This window comes from Coccinella septempunctata, chromosome 1 (assembly GCF_907165205.1).
Source record: "Coccinella septempunctata chromosome 1, icCocSept1.1, whole genome shotgun sequence".
In the NCBI taxonomy this organism is placed as follows: domain Eukaryota; kingdom Metazoa; phylum Arthropoda; class Insecta; order Coleoptera; family Coccinellidae; genus Coccinella; species Coccinella septempunctata.
Window position 1 is genome coordinate 5,598,319 of NC_058189.1, and position 20,545 is coordinate 5,618,863.

The following is a 20,545-nucleotide window of genomic DNA, read 5'->3' on the forward strand; positions in this document are numbered from 1 at the left end:
CAAGTAGAAATTTTTTTGGCCTAAGATGATTTAAATTGGCACAAATAAAGAAATATAGAGTATATTTGTAATTAGGTTTAGAATATGTAATGTAATGTAATGTATGTAAGGAATACAGGATTCCGTCGTAAAGAGAAACAGATTTTTATTGGAGCATCTGTTCTCAAATATACCAAATTATTAATTTGGTATTCAATGTCCAAGAACGAGAAGGTTAAAAATGAGAATAATATTCGATTTGTGGTACAGGTTATAATTAAAAAATGGCAACACTTCCAGAATACATTTTGTGGAAAGGAGTCGAATATATTGTTGAACTTATAGTTTGAGACCCTCCGATTAGGTACTTTTCCCAACAATTTGTCTACAAGCTTATAATTTTTCACCGGTTTCAAAATTTATATTCATTTTCATGTGTATAGATGGCATTGACACAAGTTCACAAAAATATTTTCAATTTTTGTGCCAACCTTCGAATCATCTTCCCCAAATCCCAATTACAAAATATACCAACCGAATGGTAAATTAAACCTTCAAAATAAGGTACTTATATATTTTTCAAATTAGACAGGAAATAATTTGAGTAACAGTCAGATTAGTTCGAATACTTCTCTAAACATTAGAGAAGAAACACCAAAACACAAAAATTCAACAACTCACAATTATTTCACATTTTGAGTTCCTCTGACGCCCTGTAATTAGATAATGTCTTTTTAATACGCAAAGCGGTCAAACGCGCTGTAGCGTTGTGGTACCAGCATTCTTTCATCAATTTTGACATGACATGGAGTGCTTCACAACTTTGCCATCTATTGGGAATATTAGGCCTTTGTTTCTCAATACAAACAACCCTGCAATGATCAACGATTTGAAGAAATAGGACGCAAACATTTTTAAATTTTTGTTATGCCATGGCAGCACGTTAGGTGACATAACAACATGGCGGAAAACAGTAAACAAGCAATCGAACTATTCATTTTGGCGCGTTTGGAATATTCAGCGCTACACTGCACTGACGAGGAACTATGAACCCACAACCTGTCTACAGGGATTTCCTACGCCCGTTCATGACTAGCTCTCATTATTGGAACAATTCTTCGGTATTTTTGTATCTTTTTTGGTATTTTCGAGGTCTCGATTGGCACTTGGAGTACTCTGTACCCCATTTTTACTATACAGTGTCTTCTCAAGATGCTCTCAAGTTTGCAGATATTATTCTTTTATTGATTTCGTCTGACGTTAGATTGTTATGAATGGAGATCCCAGGTATATGGAGTTATTTACAGCTTCTAAATTGTATTCAGGAGAGGTCGAGACTTACGAGACTTATTGAGAGACGGGTCCACATAATTTTTCTCTAAGGCGGAGCGCCCACCTAAGTAGCGTAGCACTGACATGGCACATACATAACAAAGGCGATGCATAATTTTCAGATATCGTACATCAGAGTGAAGTGTCAGTTGCGTGAAATATGTCGTTCTCATTTCATATCTGAAAATTATGCATCGCGTTTGTCATGTAAGTGCCATGTCAGTGCATAATAAATGACTTGTACCACAAAGTTCATAGTTTATTGGGAAGCGATACGCTCCTTGGTGTCAATTTTTGTAAATAAAAAATTAATACACTTTTTTTTGTGTACATCCAGGAACAGAGAATATTTTGGTGTTTCAATGAGAGTTTTCATAAAAAATATATCTTAATCTGTTGAAAATATCTCCATCTATCTCGCGACAATGGGGTAAGCTTAATGAAGATTTCATAATTTGCATCTTTTGAGCAGATCTTCGATTACGACTTACTCGTGAAGATGTGAATTAACTAACCTGAATATACAACCCCAAAATGAAAGGATTTACACAAAAAAACAAATCTGTTTCTCCCCATAGAAGACTTTTTCCACCCAATAAGTTGATATAGATATGAATTTCGATAACACTCTCACAAAATTCATTTAGAAAATCATTTCCGATTTCCAGTTCATATCCTCTCATATAAACTGCTCTACAAGAGTTAGGGATATTGACTTTAATTGCAAAAAAATATAGTTAAAAAAAGATTTTTGTGAGGAAAATTCATATTAATATGATTTCAAGTTGCAAATTGATTTTAGCCTGTAGGTCTGCAGCGTATACGGGGTCGTTAAGAAAAATCGAATAAATTAACGAAATTTTATTCGCAGAGAATTCAAGCATTTTAAGACTGTCAATACAATGTATGGCCTCCCAGGGTATCAATAACAGTTTGACATCTTCTTTGCATACTACACACGAGGTTGTTGAACATTTCTTGAGGAATTTGGTTCCATAAACGGGGCAGAAACTCTCTCAGATCATTTAAGGATTCTGGGTTAGGTTGATGATTATCTAATCTTCTTTGGAGCATATCCCATGCATGTTCTATGCAATTCAAATCTGGTGAGTGCGGAGGTATTGGTAAACGTGAAATACCAAGCTCCTCGCGCGCATTCTCAACTATGGCTGCACGGTGCAGTCTAGCGTTATCGTCTAGAAATTGAAAAGTTTCACCAATAGCAGCGTGAAAATTTGGCACAACATTGTCAATGACATGCCTTACACTGTAGTGTAAGGCGGTCATATTCCCAGGACAAATGTGTAGATCTGTGTGCCCGTTGAAACATATCCCGGCCCATACCATAACACTACCCCCTCGGAATGGATGGACTTCTTGGACATAGCGACGATTACGGGGTATGCGTGGGATTGTCCATACCCTTATTCTTCGAGAATCTGAAAATCGTCCATATCTGGATTCATCAGTGAAAAGGACACTACGCCATTGATCGTTCCAATTGACATGTTGCCTTGCCCATTCCAGTCTTTGACGCTTATGGCCACGTGTTAATGGAACTCCTCTTAATGGACGTCTAGAACCTAGATTCACCTATCTAAAACGTCGTCTGATGGTTTCGATGGAATCTTGGACCCCCTCTGCATTTTGAAGAGTATTTCGTAGCATTCTACACGTAGATGTAGGGTTTCTTCTCGCCGAAACGGTGATGAAACGATCCTGAGCAGGTGTTGTTTTTCGTCGCCCACCAAGCCTTGGTCTTTTCAACACGGAACCTGTCTCCCCGAACCTATTCCTAAGTCGAGATATCACACTTTGGCTGACTTGGAGCCTTTCCGCTACAACAACCTGAGTTAGGCCACCCTGTAGCATTCCGATAGCCCTATTAGCCTCAACGTTTGTTAATTTACGTCTTGGCCTTTTCAGATAACTCGTTTCAAATTGAAGCCGTTAATAAACTGACTTCATTTCAAAATAAGAACATTAATGAAGCATATGCAAAGAACCAAACTTCAGAAAAAAGGCGACCAGATTGACGAAATGTCTCAAACTGATTTTTATTGGATCGATTCAAGTTGTTATTGAGTTTTTAATGATTTTACAGCGATTTTCTCGAAGATAACATACTTTTAGAAACGATTGAATACGATATCCCTAACTCTTGTGGAGCATATCAAATCAAGACTTTGTTTACTGTTTGTCCCCCACCATCCTATTTTGACACGTTTCAGATGACGTCACAGCAAGAGCTCTTTCAAAAAATGCCATTATTTATTCACTTACCGTCTCATTTCTTCTATTGTGGGATCTGGAGGTACAGCATCATAGAAAGGTAGATTATATTCATCATATATACCACCAACATTACATCTAGTTGATATTTCCCAGAAGATCAAACCTAATGCGTAAACGTCCGCTCTTTTGAATGAATCAAACTGATAAACATTCATGGTTTCATCAAGAACCTAAAAAAAAAGTCTCATATTATCTTTCTATTTCCTATGGAGTCATGAGTTGTACGGAATTGACCAATTTGAATTCATCTGAGAAGTGCATAAGAACGGTGCTTTTTTAATTGAGCCTGGTATTATTGAACATAATATAATTAATTATGATAAGTTTGTAAAAATCAAGATGCGAATGAATCGGGAGATGCAGGTTTCCAATAAGACGTTTCATTTTGAATTGCCCGCTAATTAGACAGCTGTCACTTTTGAAGATGTATTTTTTTGACATTTGACAAGTAAAAACTACGCCATTACTAAAATGTCTAAAAACATGGTGTATGCACTGATTAGATTTTGTTTTTCCCGCTTCGAAAATAAAAGGTAAGTTTCGTTTTCCCTACTACTGTAGGTAGCGCTGTTTAGGAATTGACAGTTGTCAATTGCCAGTTGTCAATATTTGAAAATAATTTGAATGCATTCCTACGACTTGCGAATGTGCTGTATTTATAAGCCATTATTGGTGTGTTTAAACCTGAACATCAGGAAAATATGCAACACCATTTTATCATACATAAACTCAAATACGAATACAACATACCTCTGGGGCCATATATCTTTTTGTACCAACTCTGTTATTTAAAGGTATATCGACTGTATCAGTAGTAACGTCATGACGCACAGCTAAGCCGAGGTCGCCAATGGCGCAGGTACCATTAGACTTAACCAGTATATTTTTCGATTTCAAATCTCTATGGGCGATAGCTGGTTTTCCTGAAAGAAAGTTTCCCCTTGTAATAGTTCAACATAAACAGATAAAAAAATAATATCTTCTCAGATACTCACCCTGAGTACCCATAATGTCCATATGTAGATGGGCTAATCCAGTAGCGATTGAAAGGGCCATCCTAATCATACCACTAGTGTCCATCACGTTTCTATCTAAGAAATCGAACAGGGACCCATGTTCGTGGTAATCGGTTATCAGCCACAATTGAGTCCATGTTCCATTATCTGTAACAAAGGAGACTTATTAACATTTTAACCCATATGGCCCCACACATTTTTTTCTCTTTATTTCGATAAATTTCACTATATACTGATGGAATGAGATGAGTAAGACACCACAGACTCATTTTCGAAGGAAAAATCAAGTAGCGATTTCGGAAAAAAATATGCACTCAAACGAGTACACTGGGCACTCGTGAGGTCTCAGATAATACAAATGATATTATGTGAAATTTCATTTTATTACACATGTATGGTATATTATATAATATGGTTTATTAGTTAAACATTGTGGTACTTTATGAAACAGTCGCGCTCAATACAAAGGATAACATTGCATTGATCGAAGATGGCATTGCCGACATCGTAATTGTTTTTCGTTTTTTGCTTATAACAAGAGAATTTTCACTGAACTTGAATGTGATATATAATACAAAAAAGTGGACACGAACTATCACTGACGATTGAAAAAAATGTTGGCTGTACAAAATAAATTTCATGAGTTCGATATTCAGCTACCCCTGTTTGAAAACCTTCTAGACTAGCTCATTATACATCATAGAACACTACAGTATCGATGCAGTTTTGATGCAAACTGGTAGATGCCATCAGAGGGACATTTTACCTGTAAGTGATCAACTGTACCCAAATGAGTACAATGGGATCATATGGGTTAAACTGCGATTCGGTATGCTTGAAGAGAATTTTATAGGTCAGCGTCATCATTGTGATGAAAATTAATAGGCTTGTTCGCAGAGTGGTTTCTCAACGGTTGTGAACTGTAAAGAGCAAGCGCAAATGGATTTTCGCTACCCTAAAATGAAATTGCGCTTGCTCTGTGCACTTTACAACCGTTCCAAACCACTCTACGAACAAACCTAATGAAGAATGATAGAATAAGAATCAACTAACCTTTATTATCAGCTGCGATGAAGCCAAGAATATTTTCATGTCTCAACATGACGGTCTGGTAGATTTCCGCCTCTCTAAACCAAGACCTCTCTTCTCTACTGCTGAAGATCTTCACGGCGACATTCTCACCACGCCACCTTCCCCGCCACACCTCACCGAATCTTCCTTGGCCTATGCTCTCGACTAATTGAATTTGTCGGGCAATACTTCGCTGCACCAGTAACGGCAACCCTGTGAAGTAGGAGATGGATGAATTTTCATTAACTAAAAGTTGGTAAGAAGTTCGTTGATGTTGGAGCCGTAGAATTGTTTTCTGGAGAAGTGACGATAGCTTTTTAATTTTATTCAGCGAACATCTGTCACATTCAAGGCGAAAAGCTTCCACTATTCCTGAGATAGTTCAATATACGAGGATGTATTGATATCTAGTTAGCCTAGACCAGTTCCATGCATAAAAAAAATATTGCGTTACCATAGCAACGAACAATAACTCATTAGAAGTGTCAGTGTGAAGTTTGAGGTCAAAAAAGTAAACCAGAGTAAAAAGATGTCCACCGAAATTGTGAAAATCGAAAAAGTGGAGTATCGAGCCATCATCATGTACCTGTATTTAAAAGGGTTAAGAGGTATGCAGATTTATGAAGATATGCTTAATACCCTTGGTAATGTCCTTCGTATGCAACCGTGAAAAATTGGATTGCAAGCTTCAAAAGAGGTAAGTTTCCCATTGAAGGAAGGCCAGTTTCTGTGTCAGTCCCCGAAAATATCGATGCAGTTCATGACATGATTTCATCAGACCGTCGAAATGGGCTAAAACGGATATCTGAAGCACTGAATATTTCATACGAACGAGTTCATCATATAGTTCACGTCAATTTGGACATGAGCAAAATTGCAATTTCTGCAAAATGGATCCCCAAATGTTTCAATGTTGACCAAAAGCGTGCAAGGGTAGAAGCATCGCGTTCGATCTATGCTCGATTTGAAAACGATGTAGACTTCTTAAACCGAATTGTTACTATGGATGAGACTTGGGTACATTTCTACGATCCAGAAACAAAGCAACAATCGATGGAATGGCGACATTCTGGTTCTCCAAGACCTAAGAAGTTTCGTGTCCAAAAATCTGCTCGAAAAGTTTTTGCTTCAGTTTTTTGGGATTGCCATGGAGTAATCATGATTGATTTTTTGGATAAGGGTAGAACAATAATCGGAGATTACTATTCGACATTACTGACCACTCTGCAGGAAAATATTAAAGAGAAAAGACGCGGAGAGCTATCCAAAGGTGTTTTGTTCTTGCAGGACGACGCCCCAGCACAAAAATCTCATGTTGCCATGCAAAAAATTCGTGATTTAGGGTTTGAATTACTAGAACACCCCCCTTATTCACCAGATTTGGCTCCATCCGACTACCATCTCTTTCCTCAACTGAAGAAAAGTTTAAAAGGTCGTAAATTTTCTTCCAACGAGGAGAATTAAGAGGAGAATATGCAGAGTAATAAAATATTTTGACATTGGAATTTTGTTTGGTTCTATAGTAGGCTAAGAATTTTTCAATATATCCTCGTAGACTTGAAATATTGGACATTTTTTAATAATTCATATGTAATCATAATACATATCCAGATTTTTTCAGCATAGTTTTGTGTAATAAAATAAATACTAATTATGAACATGAGGAAAGTGAATACTTTCAGATAGTACTTCAAAGATCACTACAGAGTTACAATTTTATCGATTCTTCCATGAATACCTGTAATATTGAAATTACATGACCTAAGATGTTTTTTCATAACTCCTACCACCCGACCCTTCATTGTTTTCGACTTAAGGTTATGTTTCGAGATTCTATAAGTATCAGACATGGAGAAATGGACTGAGGATGAAATTAGCTATTTTAGAGAAAGAGGGAAATCTTCAGGCCAATACTCGTCTCTTTTCTGTTGACATAAACGTGAGTGTGGACCAATCAAAATTCTAGAAGAAGACTGATATTCAGTTTCTCGCTGTCACTTTTTCTCACACTATTTCATGCACAGACGGAAGGGAATGCTCAGTCCATTTCTCTATGTCTATCTACTACAATGTACCCTTTGGATAATAAAGGTTGTAATCTACCAACCTGAACCGCTACCACTAGTTGTCATCTCGATCATGTGCTTGAGACTGACCCCCTTCAAGATCGGATGATCGGGGGCCTCAATACTGTCTTCACCGTGTTGTAGATGATGATGAAGTCCGCCCCTGCTCTGCTTAGAAGTACGGCAAAAATAATACGCAATTGTAAGCGCGCATATTAATGCAGTTGGTGCCACTATAATGACCATAATCTCGAAAGAGGAAAGGTTCCACAGTGACGGCTCTACAGAACAATTCACAAAATTACATTACACTATTATTTTTTTGGATATAGAATCAGTTTAACTTCTTTTTAATAACATTAGTGATCACTGCACACTAAAGCATTATTGGATTTATTACAACAACCTATTTTCATGCTCTTGAAGAATTTATATTCATTTTTGTGACAAATTATAACCGTTCAAATATACAGTTCAAGCTGAAAGTGCAGAATAGGAGGTCATGGTGACCTTTACTCAAGATCTCCTGTACATCTGTAGAATTTTTAGTTGGTAGATCCAGATCCAGGTATGCAGTTTAATATTTACTCTACATTGATCTATTGAGATGCGTGATGGAAAGATTCCCAGCGATATAGTGTGAAACAGAAAAAATAATTTTGGAAAATGAGAACACTTAATGAGCAGAGTTCTAAAAAAATTATCTTTGAGCTGACCTCGTTGGGACTATATTGTAAGTTATGAGTATATGCCAATGGTCGCAAGTAAGTGTTAACCGTTTATGTAAAATTGATTTTCAAAATGGTTTCTTCAAACTTTCAGCGCTACTGCTTTCGAGATTCAATAATGAACATGAGAAAAATTAATGTGCAGTAATCTCATTTTTTTCTCGTTCCTTTTAGTATACATACCAGAGACTTAATACTAAAACATAAACAAACTTAAAGCTTAAGCCATGTTAAAAAGAGTTACAGTTTCATGCAATTTGAATGAGGCAGGTTGAAGGTAAAAGGGTACATGCTTTAGTGTTAAAATTCATCCTGCGTGAAATATTGTAGTGTAACCCATTACTACTTAATTCCAAATGACGGCACATCATGACTTCGAATGACATATTGTGACGCAATGATGCCTCTTGGGCGATTTTGCGATAGCAGACGATCACAATGATGGTGGTTCCTGGTCTACAACGTTCATTGGTGCTCTATAAATGGTCAATTTCTAATATTTCTATTCTATTATATTAAATATATTGTCTACATAATTTTTGTATGTTCAACAACCGTCCTCTTTGAAATCAGATACTTATATACAGTTTGTTGAAAATTCCCTATGAGTTTAGCTACCAATATGGCCTAATTAGAGTGATCAAATCATTTTTTCGGAGGAATAGCATGCATTTTTAAACCCACAATATTTCCTGGAATATGGGACATCCCTCTATTCTGACATGCTTCATCATTTCATTCTTATCATGAGAACTTTGCCCCATGCAGAAGTTTTTCTAGTTGTCATTTTACTCCATAACGTTAGATCAATTGGTACAAAAATCACTAAAAGACCGCGAAAATCTTCCGTTATAAATTCTTAAAGGACCATCGAAAGTACATTTCAAATTCTGAATTAAAACAAATGAAATAAACCGGCGAAAATATAATTTAAAATATCCCATAATAAACATCTGATTTTTGTTGGCGAATTTTGAATGAGAATCTAAAACTGAGCATGCAAAATATTCCTTTATAAAAAATGCATGAAACAGGTTCCCTCTGGATTCACTAAAAATGAATTGAACTATCAAAAAGTGAATGAAAAAAAAAAACACCAATCTGAAACGATTCTACATCGATCGAATAAAATTATAAAATTTCATTCAATGAACCAAACCTTAGAAATAAAATGACAACTATCTTGCTACTCATCGACAATGGTAATCCATTATGAACCTACTCGATAATATTTCAACCCTAGATCATTTCATGATGAAAGCATCTTTTTTTCTTGTGAATTTTAAATCACACCGAGACCAAAGTAATCTTTCAAAAGATATTATTCAAATCCTTTTTGAACGACTATGAAAAACTACTATAGGCATACCCTAAAAACGTTTGGATTACAAATTACTTTTATATAATTTCAAAAAAATGATAGGGGTATGGTATTTAAAACAGAAGGGAGGAGCACAACTTCAAAAATTCTTTCCCAAACAAAAAATGGTAATCGGCATTAACAAACTAACTAGCCAACAAGAAAACAAGTAAAAAAGTATTAAGTTATGTTCAAGGTATACGTGGGAGATCGCTAATAAACATTGTTGTAAACCTGACGTTAAAAACTGACGAATGCGCATGTGTAGGTGTTAATTATAACGTTAACGTTTAGGTTCATGGCAGCACTTCAACTCTCTAAAGGCGTAACGAGCATGACCTAAATTTACCACCCCTCAAATAGATATTCTTGTTTTGTCGTTTTTGTTAGCACACCCCATGTAAATATAAAATTAAAACCTAATCGACCGAAACTGAGCCACTTATGTTTTCCTACAATACATATTAATAATTTGAACAACGTGAGTATTGGTATCTTATGAAGGAGTTCTCCACGTAGTCGTAGTCACAGAGTTCATCCTTGAGTTTAATAAAATTAAAAGACAAAAATTGGCCGAATCAATCAAATATGAGTTTATCCTTCCCTTCGTGCGATAAAATCGAAAAACTAAAAAATGCTTTCAACGTATAATATATGAATATTAAAATGTTTCCTAGATGTAAGAGGTGTGAGATGTAGACCAGTCGACAGAATATGAAACCCCATCAGAATTGTTTCCCTAAATATCTAACCTGGCAGAAGCATGTGAGTCGGCATTACGAACTTCAGCTTTTCATTGCAGAAATCTGCGTTGTCGCAACATGCCGAAACTTTTTTCGTATATTCATCATTGTTGAGATCTATAAAATGTTCATTACAGTATTCTTTGCCTACGCCAGATTGTAAAAAGGCTATTTCCGGTATGTTTTTCAAGTCCATACATCTATAAAAAAATTCAAAAGTTAAATAATGTCTTGGCGGTTCATCTGGCTGATTCCAACTGCTGAAAAAGAAGTGTTGCTTTGATGTTAGTGAAAAAAAAAATTAAAAAAATGTAGAAGACTATATACAGAGGAAAATATTATGCTGTAGAGCTGCTATGGCAGAAGAAACGAGGGAAGGTAGAGGTAGCACATTTTCACAACAACATAAATGTTAAAAATTAATTTGATTTTACACATTTTGTGTCCTCTATCTTCTGATAATTTTCTGATAAGAAGCTGATTGGATACTCTCACCATGATTTAATTTATCGCACGCCACCAGTTCTCCTAATTTGGGTGTAGAAATTAAGCATTCATAAAAACGAATTAGAAAATCCCACTTCATTGCAATTTATTTTTCCTTCTCTCATCAATCATAAAATTTGTTTCTTTTAGTTCATTGAGTTGAAAAAATAAAAAATATTGAAACTTCATCGGGTTGTATATGATCCGAAAGTAATTGCAACTAGCTTAGAAGCAAATTAGTCATTCAACAGTTTGGGATAACTTGGCAAATGCTCCACAAACTCTTCGTCGAAGACAACATAACACCCCCTCATATTTCAAGAACATATTGAATATTGGAGAAGTAAATTGTCATGGCACAAATTGAAAGAATAAAACAACGTTCCGTTCGAAACGTATCGGACTATCTCAACATTGAAATGGGGTTTTCTGAACTTTTTTTATACAAGAAATACTATGAGTGCATTACTGTGAAAAGAAAAAATTACTACTGGATGCTCTAGTTTTCTACAACGCTCCAAGAAGATGGAAAAAATTGATAGGTAGAAATAAGAAGTATCTATTTTATATACAGTGTCCTCCAAAGAGATGAGGAGATAGCTGAGCAGCTGGTAGAGTTAGAGTAGGCAGTTCTCTTGCGAGTGCTAGTTCATCAAAGTTACCTGCGGATCTTTTCATGAGAACGGGAGATAGATGGGCATTGCAGAAATCCTCCGAATTGCAGCACTCCATCACGAAAGTGTGATCGAGGGGACTATTCTTCACATTGCAGAGCAGAGGATTGTTAATCGGAATAGTCAGATCCTTCTCCAGGCACCTACATATGTCCGGAGAATCCACCAAAAATTTTTCGTTTAATTTTTTTTCAATTTTCTTAGAATTTTTGAAAAATTTTTTACGCCAATTCAATTTATTTTCAGCCAGTCCAAACGATAACGCGAAGAAGATTTGGCGATGCTATAGCAGCATCGAGTTTAGGCCTAGTATGAAAACAGTGAAATTTAACAAGAGCTTTTGTTGTCTCATTGAAATTTCATATTGTCCATAATGTTTCTTGAAAATAATTCTGTTTTATTGAGATACTATTCACTTAACAACTTCAATCCAATCATAGAGATTCACTTCCTCTTGATCACATTAGAATGTAGGGGAACATTATATGTTAGTATAAATAAACTCACAACTCTTTCAAAGTTAGATGCTTTGTTACTTAAAAATTTTCAAATGAAAACTTGGAGGGGAAAATAAAGGGGCCACTCTGTTACCTGCACTATTTCTTTTAAGAACCTCTTTAGAGTTGGGCAAAAAATCGTTGCAAAAATCCTTGGCACAACAGATGACGCCAGATTTGTTCCGGCAGTACAAGGGGTACTCAGGGGGGAAAAATCCACTCCTGTTGAGGCAGCCACTCCTGATTTTATTATGGGATGAATCAATACTGAACCACATTTGGATTTTTCAAAAACCGCACTGTTCGTAGTGTTTCAACGAAATTTGAATGAAAGCAAGCTTTTATCGAGCCAATATGGTTATTCCGATTTACTAGAAACTAGAGCTTCATCTGAGCACAGAATTCCGAAAATTGGCAGAAACTGATTCATTTTGAAGCAGATAGCGGATTTGGTCGTAGCAAACTTTCTCTCTCTGTCCATTTTTGGGATACAAAGTTCTTCAGTCCACATTTAACAAAGAAAAGATTCAAAACGAATTCCAATGGGATCTTGACCTAATCAATTTATCGAAACCTTTGAGTATAGTATTTTATATTTCATGATCGAAACCGAACTGATTTGGATCTGTTAATCAGCTGCTCGTTTACAACCGACCTTGAGATTATTGGATAGGAAAAAAAACTTATTGTATAATGCGAATGAACTTTCATGATGTGGTTCACAAAGATGTGAACCGACATAATCACTATCTATGGAGATCTAAATACCAATGTCATAAGGAACCTAAATTTTTTCTAAAAAAAATTCTGACCTGAAACGCATATATAATATTTGCGACAGATATTTCAGTATATTATGCAGATTAGAGTTAATAAAAAACGTCGCGATAAAATGCGAAATATAAAAATATATTATATAATAAAGTCCTGAAACTCTATAAGTAAATACACTGCGCAAAAAAATTAACGCACATTATGGAAATCTCAAATTTATTCTACAACTGAAGGTGTTCTCAATGATAATTATTTTTATCAGAATTATGCTTGCATATGTTATCCACTTTCAACGGTTTTCTTCAATACAGATGTTTTTTCCCAGCAGGAATAAAAAAAGATGATATTATCAGAATTTCAATGTATTGGCTCCATTCTAAAATCAGTTGTTCTCGATCAATTCTAGTGATCAATAGTTTTTCTTTCGTTTGATTTTCTACACTCGATCGCTATGCAACGCGAAACACGCAATTTGACCCAACAGGAATGTGCCCAAGCGGTAGTTTCGCGAGAAGAAGGGTGGACATACACAAGAATTGCAGAAAGTTTTGGTGTTTCCCATACAAGTGTGTCCAGAATGTTGCAGCGATTCAGGGAGACAGGTATAAATGTCCGAAGACCAGGACAGGGTAGACCACGGGTAACAACTGCCATTCAAGAACGTTACTTGAGAGTTTCTTCGTTGAGACAACGGTTTGCAACCGCTCGCCTCCTTCAAATTCAGCTTGAGCAAACTCATGAGGTGCAAATTAGCTCGTGTCGCGGCAAGAGGCCCAGCTCTTACCCCAGCCCATCGAAGGGCGCGTTTGGATTTTGCGAGAGAGAATATCCATTGGGAAGAGGCCGATTGGGAAAGAGTTTTCTTCACAGATGAGTCTAGATTCTGCCTCTACCATTGTGATCGACGCTCCCTTGTATATAGACGTCCACATGAAAGATATGCTCAGTGCCATTTCCTGAATACTACTGGTTTCGGGGGAGGATTGATTATGGTATGGGGTGGAATATCTTCGACTGCTCGCACAGACATAGTGGTCGTTGATAATGGAGCTATGAATGCTGATAAGTGTATAAGGAACATTCTTGAAGAGCATGTAGTGCCATTTGCCCCATACATTGGTGAAAATTTCATTTTTATGGACGATAATGCCAGACCCCATCGTGCGCGCATCGTTCAGGAGTACCTTGAAGAGGTTGAAGTCTCTCGAATAGAATGGCCAGCAAAAAGTTCAGATCTCAATCCGATTGAGCAGGTTTGGGAAAACCTCAATAGAAGGCTGAGAAGTTCAGAAAATCATCCAGCTACTGTTAATGACTTAGGAATCCAAACGGAGAAATCTGGGAAGGATTAGATCCGAACATTTTAAGATCACTCATTTTGAGTATGAACCGTCGTTGCCGGGCTGTAATTAACGCAAGGGGTGGAAATACCAAGTATTAAATCACTTATCAGCATTTCAGTATTTTGAAAATTGTTCATTTCTCTTCTTTCACATAAGATTCGGTGAAATCCTGAATTTTTCTTCCATTTAATGTGTCTTGTTTCGTTCAAAACCTTCTTGAGAGAACATAAAAAATAAGTTATAAAGTCAATGTAGAGTTAACTTTAATTAAAATTGAGATTTTCAGAATGTGCGTTAATTTTTTTGCGCAGTGTAGTTCAGGTTCAAATTACTAACGCATAATCTGAAATTACACATTGTATTGTCTTGAGAGATGTAGTATTCACATCGCCTAATCATTTATTTTAATCATTTAATAAATTGTTGGCAAAGTCGACGCTCAAGAAGGAAAAATGGGATGGACAACATCACATCAATTGCTTTATTTATAATGACAAGATGATTCTCAGTTAGCTAATACTCTCATACATTTTATCACCTTTATGGTGATAGAATGTATGATTTAATGCTATGATAGCACATTCAATTCACTATCTGATGCGCAGATCTGAATCAGTTCGATTTTCATAAATTATTTGAATTATAATCATTTTCATACATGATTAGCGAATAGAAACAACTTCATCGGGCAAGTCTTTATTTGTGCATTTTTAAAACAGGATCAAAGTAGAATCCTAGAATGTCTGTTGTGACAATGAAAAATATAGATTCAATGTTTCGAGCGTGAGATAGTTTTTGAATATCAATAGATGAACAAAAAAAAAACAATATAATATGATTATATTTCAGTGTTTTTTTTTAATCATTAAAATAGTTTGTTCCTTCATATGCGTTTAATAAGTCATTTGAAGAAAAGATCAATAATATTTTCAAACAGCTTTTGTAGTTCATCGTTTTCACATTCGTGTAAATTTTCCTGCATCAATAGACACGAATGATACCGAAAAGTTGGTGACATTTTGAGAGTGGAGAATCTGTAATCTAATTGCTTGATAAAGTTCTTCCAATTTTTTTTTCAAAAATTTTTTAGGCTATCAACAACTAAATTTTCCAATTAATATCGCATCAAACTTATTTTGAAGAGATTCCAGTTCCGATAACCGACTGCTTGTCACAATCATCTTATCTTTGAACTTTCCATAGATTCAATGGACCAAAGTAGCGCATCATCCTCAAGTATCGAACCACTGGTTTAATACACAACGATATCATCCCAGACTCAATGTCTTCAATTTAAGGATTACATTATTTTTTAAATTATCATATTACTGAGGGGGCAGCATTAGCATCATTCCCCGAGAAACCAAAATGTTTTGGACTGGCTCGAACTGATAAACATTGAAAAAAATATCAAATATTTCTTCGGAATGCTTTTGATTACTGATAATAAAGTGATGACTTGCTAGTAAAAATTTATTGAATTTGGGAAACTCCCATTTCAATTTTCAAACCTATGATTACTGCTTGCCCCTCATCGAAATCCATATTCTCTGGGGATTTCCGAGAATTCAGAATAATTACTTTATGTATTTCGATAGATAAACTTTAGATTCACCTTCAATTCCGTTTATTTTTTCATACAAAAACAGCATTCCGAAGAAATTGACGATCGATAAAATAAGATATGAAAAAAATTGATATATGAACTGCATTAAAATTAGTATGGATATGTTTTCACCATAATCATAACATTTTCGAGTAATGAGCGAAGATTAAGAGTAGTATTATAAATAATCTTAATTACTGATTTGACACTAAGATTGTGCAACAATTTGATAACATTAAAGATGCTCAAGATAGATATCCAATGTTTGTTTGAGTTGTTTTCGTCTCACAATTTCGTAATCGAATAACAGCAGTTTACATCACCATGGAGGTCTAACGTTTCAGAATTAAATTACTTATCTACTCCTGCTCATATTGGCCGACCTCCTATCGGCACATGTATGGGTCAACGAATCAAGAATAAAATTCGGTACGCTCGTACAGATTTTTGTATACATATGTGTTTAGAAATAGCCCGATTACGTGCAAGAATGATAAGATAGCCGTTTCGTCATACAAAATGCAATATTTATATCATACAGTGCGTTTCGCGTAAGGGGGTCACTGGATTTTGTCGCTTAATGGATTTTGCCTTGAGCGTACCACACCTAACCATAGCATACCATAGTTAATAACTATTTCTTCGCCGAGTAGTGACGTCAAAGTTTACTACACCAAGTAACACCAAACTACAGCTCAGGTAATGGTTACTTGGTGTGTAAACTTTGACGTCACTACTCGGCGAAGAAATAGTAGTTAACTATGGTATGCTATGCTTAGGTGTGGTAAGCTAGAGGAAAAATCCCTTTAGGCTAGGTTGACCAGCCTTGGATGTAAAACTGCAATAATACGTCCGCGTATAAACTAGCCTTGAAATCTGGAATTTCCATGTTTTCTGACTGGCCAGAAACCGGTCAAGTGATTAAGACCTAAGGCCTTTAATTTTCAATTCGCTCTTTCAGACGTACTTGAAAGAAAAACGAACAAAAAGCTACAAATTCTTCAGAATCGTTTTCTTTTCTGAATTATCCTTTTCAAAGCTTCCATTTTCATTTTTAACCATATTCAAGCTCATTTTTATGACTTGAGGTTTAAACCTACCAGTTATTTAAGTAACTAGACACAAGATGTTTAGAAAAATAAATTTAAACCATTAATCACATCTAATGGAGCTAAACTACTCTACTGGCTAACGTAGCAGCCATATTTATCTTGATATGCAGCCCTGGGCTGTCAATCAATTTGGCTGACTGTGAAGCTTTTTTCAACCAATAAATCAATACTTCAGTATATACAGGTCGATTCAACACGAAAGGAAAATCCAGAGACTGAGGATTATTACATTTAATTATATGACGAGACGGGGAATCGGAATAAAGAGCTTGATTCAATATAGCTTGTAGAAGACGCTAGATGTAGCCAATTACATGAACAAAATGCATCTTGAATTAAACAGTCAAATAAAATAACTTAAAAATTTAAAGAACAGATTTTTTTGTTGGGAAATGTAAACAAGCACAATATCATAATTCTTAACTGTTTGCTAAATATTCGCGATCAGAGTTTTGCATTTATTAGGTTTGCAATCTATGCATCCTGAAATGCTAAGTTGGCCAAGATGGCTTTTGTTTTTTTATAAAAATAGGGTTCTGTTAAATAATAGTATTTGCCTGTTTTTAATATCACATCGAATTTTACTGTCACACCCTAAATCTCATTAACTGGCTATGTTTAGCAAGTTTTGCTTAATCCTAATATGTAACATCATCAGTTTCTGGTTTTCTATTTTGTTTTGAATCACCCTAAATTTTTTGTATTCTGGGACCACACTGCATATTTGTCATAAATTAATGTTTAAAAAAAGCTACAAAACACCTCAACCATAGTACCTTTCTATACTTTACATCATTTCCATGAAAGTGAACATTTCAATAGAAAAAACAAACATGATTAGCACTTTCTCTAGATCAACAGGTTTAATTCTGAAAAAATTCTTTGGAATGAATAATCTGACATGGATAGAACGCTTCTGTTGGAAATCTTCTTGTAATTTTGGAAATTCTGTCAAGCATTTTGTGCATTACAGATTTTGTGGTAAGTACTTAATTGAAGATTTGGTATATAAACAATTTCAATAAGAGATTGGATGACCAATAAAAGGAAAAAAGCCGCTTTCCATATGTCACCTAGTATGAGCCCTAGCAGGACAGTAATTTTACTTTTTTTAAAGAGTTTATTATTGTATTTCACATATGAGGCAGACAGGAAGTTCAACAATTTGCCAATTCCGTGGAAATAGGATTTCAGTAGATGGAAATACATATGTAAAATAACCAATACCTTAAAAAAGATGTATCTTTGAAATATTAACGTGATCTGGACATTTTAGGGAAAAGACTAACTGAAAAGTTGCCTTCAACATTTGAACTCAAACAAACATTGTTAATGAAAACTGTGTCGGTTAACAATCCATCTGATTTTCAATGCAGTTTTCAATCTGAATCAAACTAACATACCGGTATTGGTGTTCAATTCCTCCTGTTTTCGTTTCGAATGTAGTGGTGAAACAATATCCATCAGTTTCACAGATATAATTTTTGTCCGGGCATAGATCACACTTACATTTTAAACTATGAACACCTAGAATAGAAAATTGCTAGAATTAAACAAGTACAAATTATCCAGGTGAAAATACTTTTGCAGGTATTTAGCAAAATATAACCTTGAACTTATGTCATCTAAGCCTTCCAACAAATCTGAAGAATTTATTAGGAATATTGTAGGATACCATTAGCATACATTCATAAATCGGTCAGAGATATGGAAACATAAAAACCCAAACTTTGGGGAATACAGGAGGTTCTCCTGAATTAATTTGCAGAGAAAAGAAACAAGAACTGAAAATTCTCACCACTAAAATGCTGAGATAACCACAAAATACCCAGATATAACAAAACTGTATCACGCATTCTGGTGCCTTTCTGCGAACACATTGAAAATTGAAACATCACTTAAAAACTAAGTGTTATTGACTTGGATTTGCATAATTCTCTTAGAATATTCCATCAAAAACACTGCCATTAGGACACTTCTAATAATCCTACGTGCCACTTCACAAACATGTTTGATTCGACGAATGTTCACTCCAATTTCACTTATATTTGCTCACAATGTCGAGAAATTAAAAATAGTGTTGTTCAAAACAATTCAACCAAAAAAAAATCTTATTAGGAAAATTATCAGCCATGTCAGTTTTGTTGTTCAGCATTTCGATTATGGGATTTCTCCAGTAGAGGGCCTCTTGACTCTTGAAATTTGATGTGAAAGAAAGGAGCGGGAAACTTAAAGTATTCTCCGTAGACAATCTATTCTCGCAATATCTTGAAATTACGACGGAAATTTTATTAATAATCAATAAATTATTGATTGAATCATGTATTTCATACCTCATTTTCAAGAGTAAGTTTCAATTAATGGAATCAATAGTTATTATCTATCGAAAAGTGAATGAATAACTGGAAAAGTATACGGAATTGCATTAAGCACCATGTAGTTCTGTCGCTGAAATGAGTTTACTGAGATTGTAATAACACATATGAATAAAATATGTATATGGAATTGGTAAGTGGTATGGACTTCTGCGAATAAATTTTTCACCAAGTGTTCATATTTCATCCATCATCATACCTCCTGAAGGCACGTAGTTTCAAATTCAAATATTGCTCACATTTCGAAGGAACTAATTTTCCGAACTCGAGTGAATTATATTTATTGATTGCCAAAAAACATGAACAAATCTGAACGTGAAAACTAATAATAGGATACCATATAATATGGTATACCATATTATATGGTATCCTATTATATTTATTGAATATATTCAATAAATATTATATATTATATGGTTTATTCAGCTAATTCAGGAGATTACGCACATGCAATGCATATATTGACCTTTATACATGCATATACTATCTTCTCCTTATGCGATGAAGAAAGCATTTATTTTCTGTAAATTGAGTATTATATGAATTTAGGGAAAGAACCAAAAACATTGTTGTGATGCGCACTTTTGTTGTTCGAAAACATCGCGACGGCTCCTCGGTGGTGCTGGAATGCTCTCGAACCCGGGCGTATCGATATAAAAGATACGCGCCGTGGACCCCAGGGCATATCCTAAAGAGTTACAAAGTGCAAAGTAGTAAAAGTAAGTTAGTGACTGTGTGAATAAATAAGAGTAAGTCCTTGTACATAAATTAAATATATAAATATGACGTTCAAGAAGGAAGACAATTTGATTAACCCAGAGAACGTTAGAGTATGAGTAATCTTATTAGCAAAGGGCAGAGAGTAAGTGTTTCCTGAGCTCATCTAGGCTCAGCTTGAGAGAAGCAAAGTGTTCCAAGGCTGACTCTATCAGCAGAGAAAGTATATAGGGTACCGTTAAAGACAGTTGATAGATCTCGATCTCAGATTAGTTCTAAAGAATTCTAGCCAGTATATAATAGTAGGTGCGTTTTTGGAAGATCCAAAGATAGCCTCAAAGATTATTATCTTTGGATGCTTATGATCCCTA

The 20,545-nt window shown here is 35.2% G+C and overlaps 1 protein-coding gene across 4 annotated transcripts; it reads right to left on the reverse strand.

Annotated features, from left to right (window-relative positions):
- Positions 1 to 532: 532 nt before the first annotated feature.
- Positions 533 to 19,280, reverse strand: LOC123308304 (TGF-beta receptor type-1). Of its 4 annotated transcripts, none has more exons than XM_044890926.1 (9): positions 18,881 to 19,280; positions 18,486 to 18,609; positions 12,342 to 12,487; positions 7,801 to 8,040; positions 5,676 to 5,906; positions 4,602 to 4,769; positions 4,357 to 4,529; positions 3,595 to 3,776; positions 533 to 851 (listed from the first exon to the last, which is right to left on the reverse strand). In XM_044890926.1, exons 1-9 carry the CDS (start codon positions 18,975 to 18,977, stop codon positions 668 to 670), a joined length of 1,545 nt encoding a protein of 514 aa, XP_044746861.1. In that variant the 5' UTR covers positions 18,978 to 19,280; the 3' UTR covers positions 533 to 667. The 4 variants fall into 4 exon arrangements, with proteins under 4 accessions (XP_044746861.1, XP_044746853.1, XP_044746846.1 ...); XM_044890918.1 differs by lacking the exon at positions 12,342 to 12,487 and adding an exon at positions 11,739 to 11,893 and having other exon boundaries at positions 18,881 to 19,279; XM_044890911.1 differs by lacking the exon at positions 12,342 to 12,487 and adding an exon at positions 10,600 to 10,790 and having other exon boundaries at positions 18,881 to 19,275.
- Positions 19,281 to 20,545: the final 1,265 nt, after the last annotated feature.

Coding starts and splice junctions, on each gene's coding strand:
- LOC123308304 (XM_044890911.1), bottom strand. CDS start 18,977: ATGTTTCAATTTTCAATGTGTTCGCAGAAAGGCACCAGAATGCGTGAT. Junction 18,610..18,880: donor GTTATCTCAGCATTTTAGTG/GTGAGAATTTTC, acceptor TTTCTATTCTAG/GTGTTCATAGTTTAAAATGT. Junction 10,791..18,485: donor GGAATTGAACACCAATACCG/GTATGTTAGTTT, acceptor ATTTTTTTATAG/ATGTATGGACTTGAAAAACA.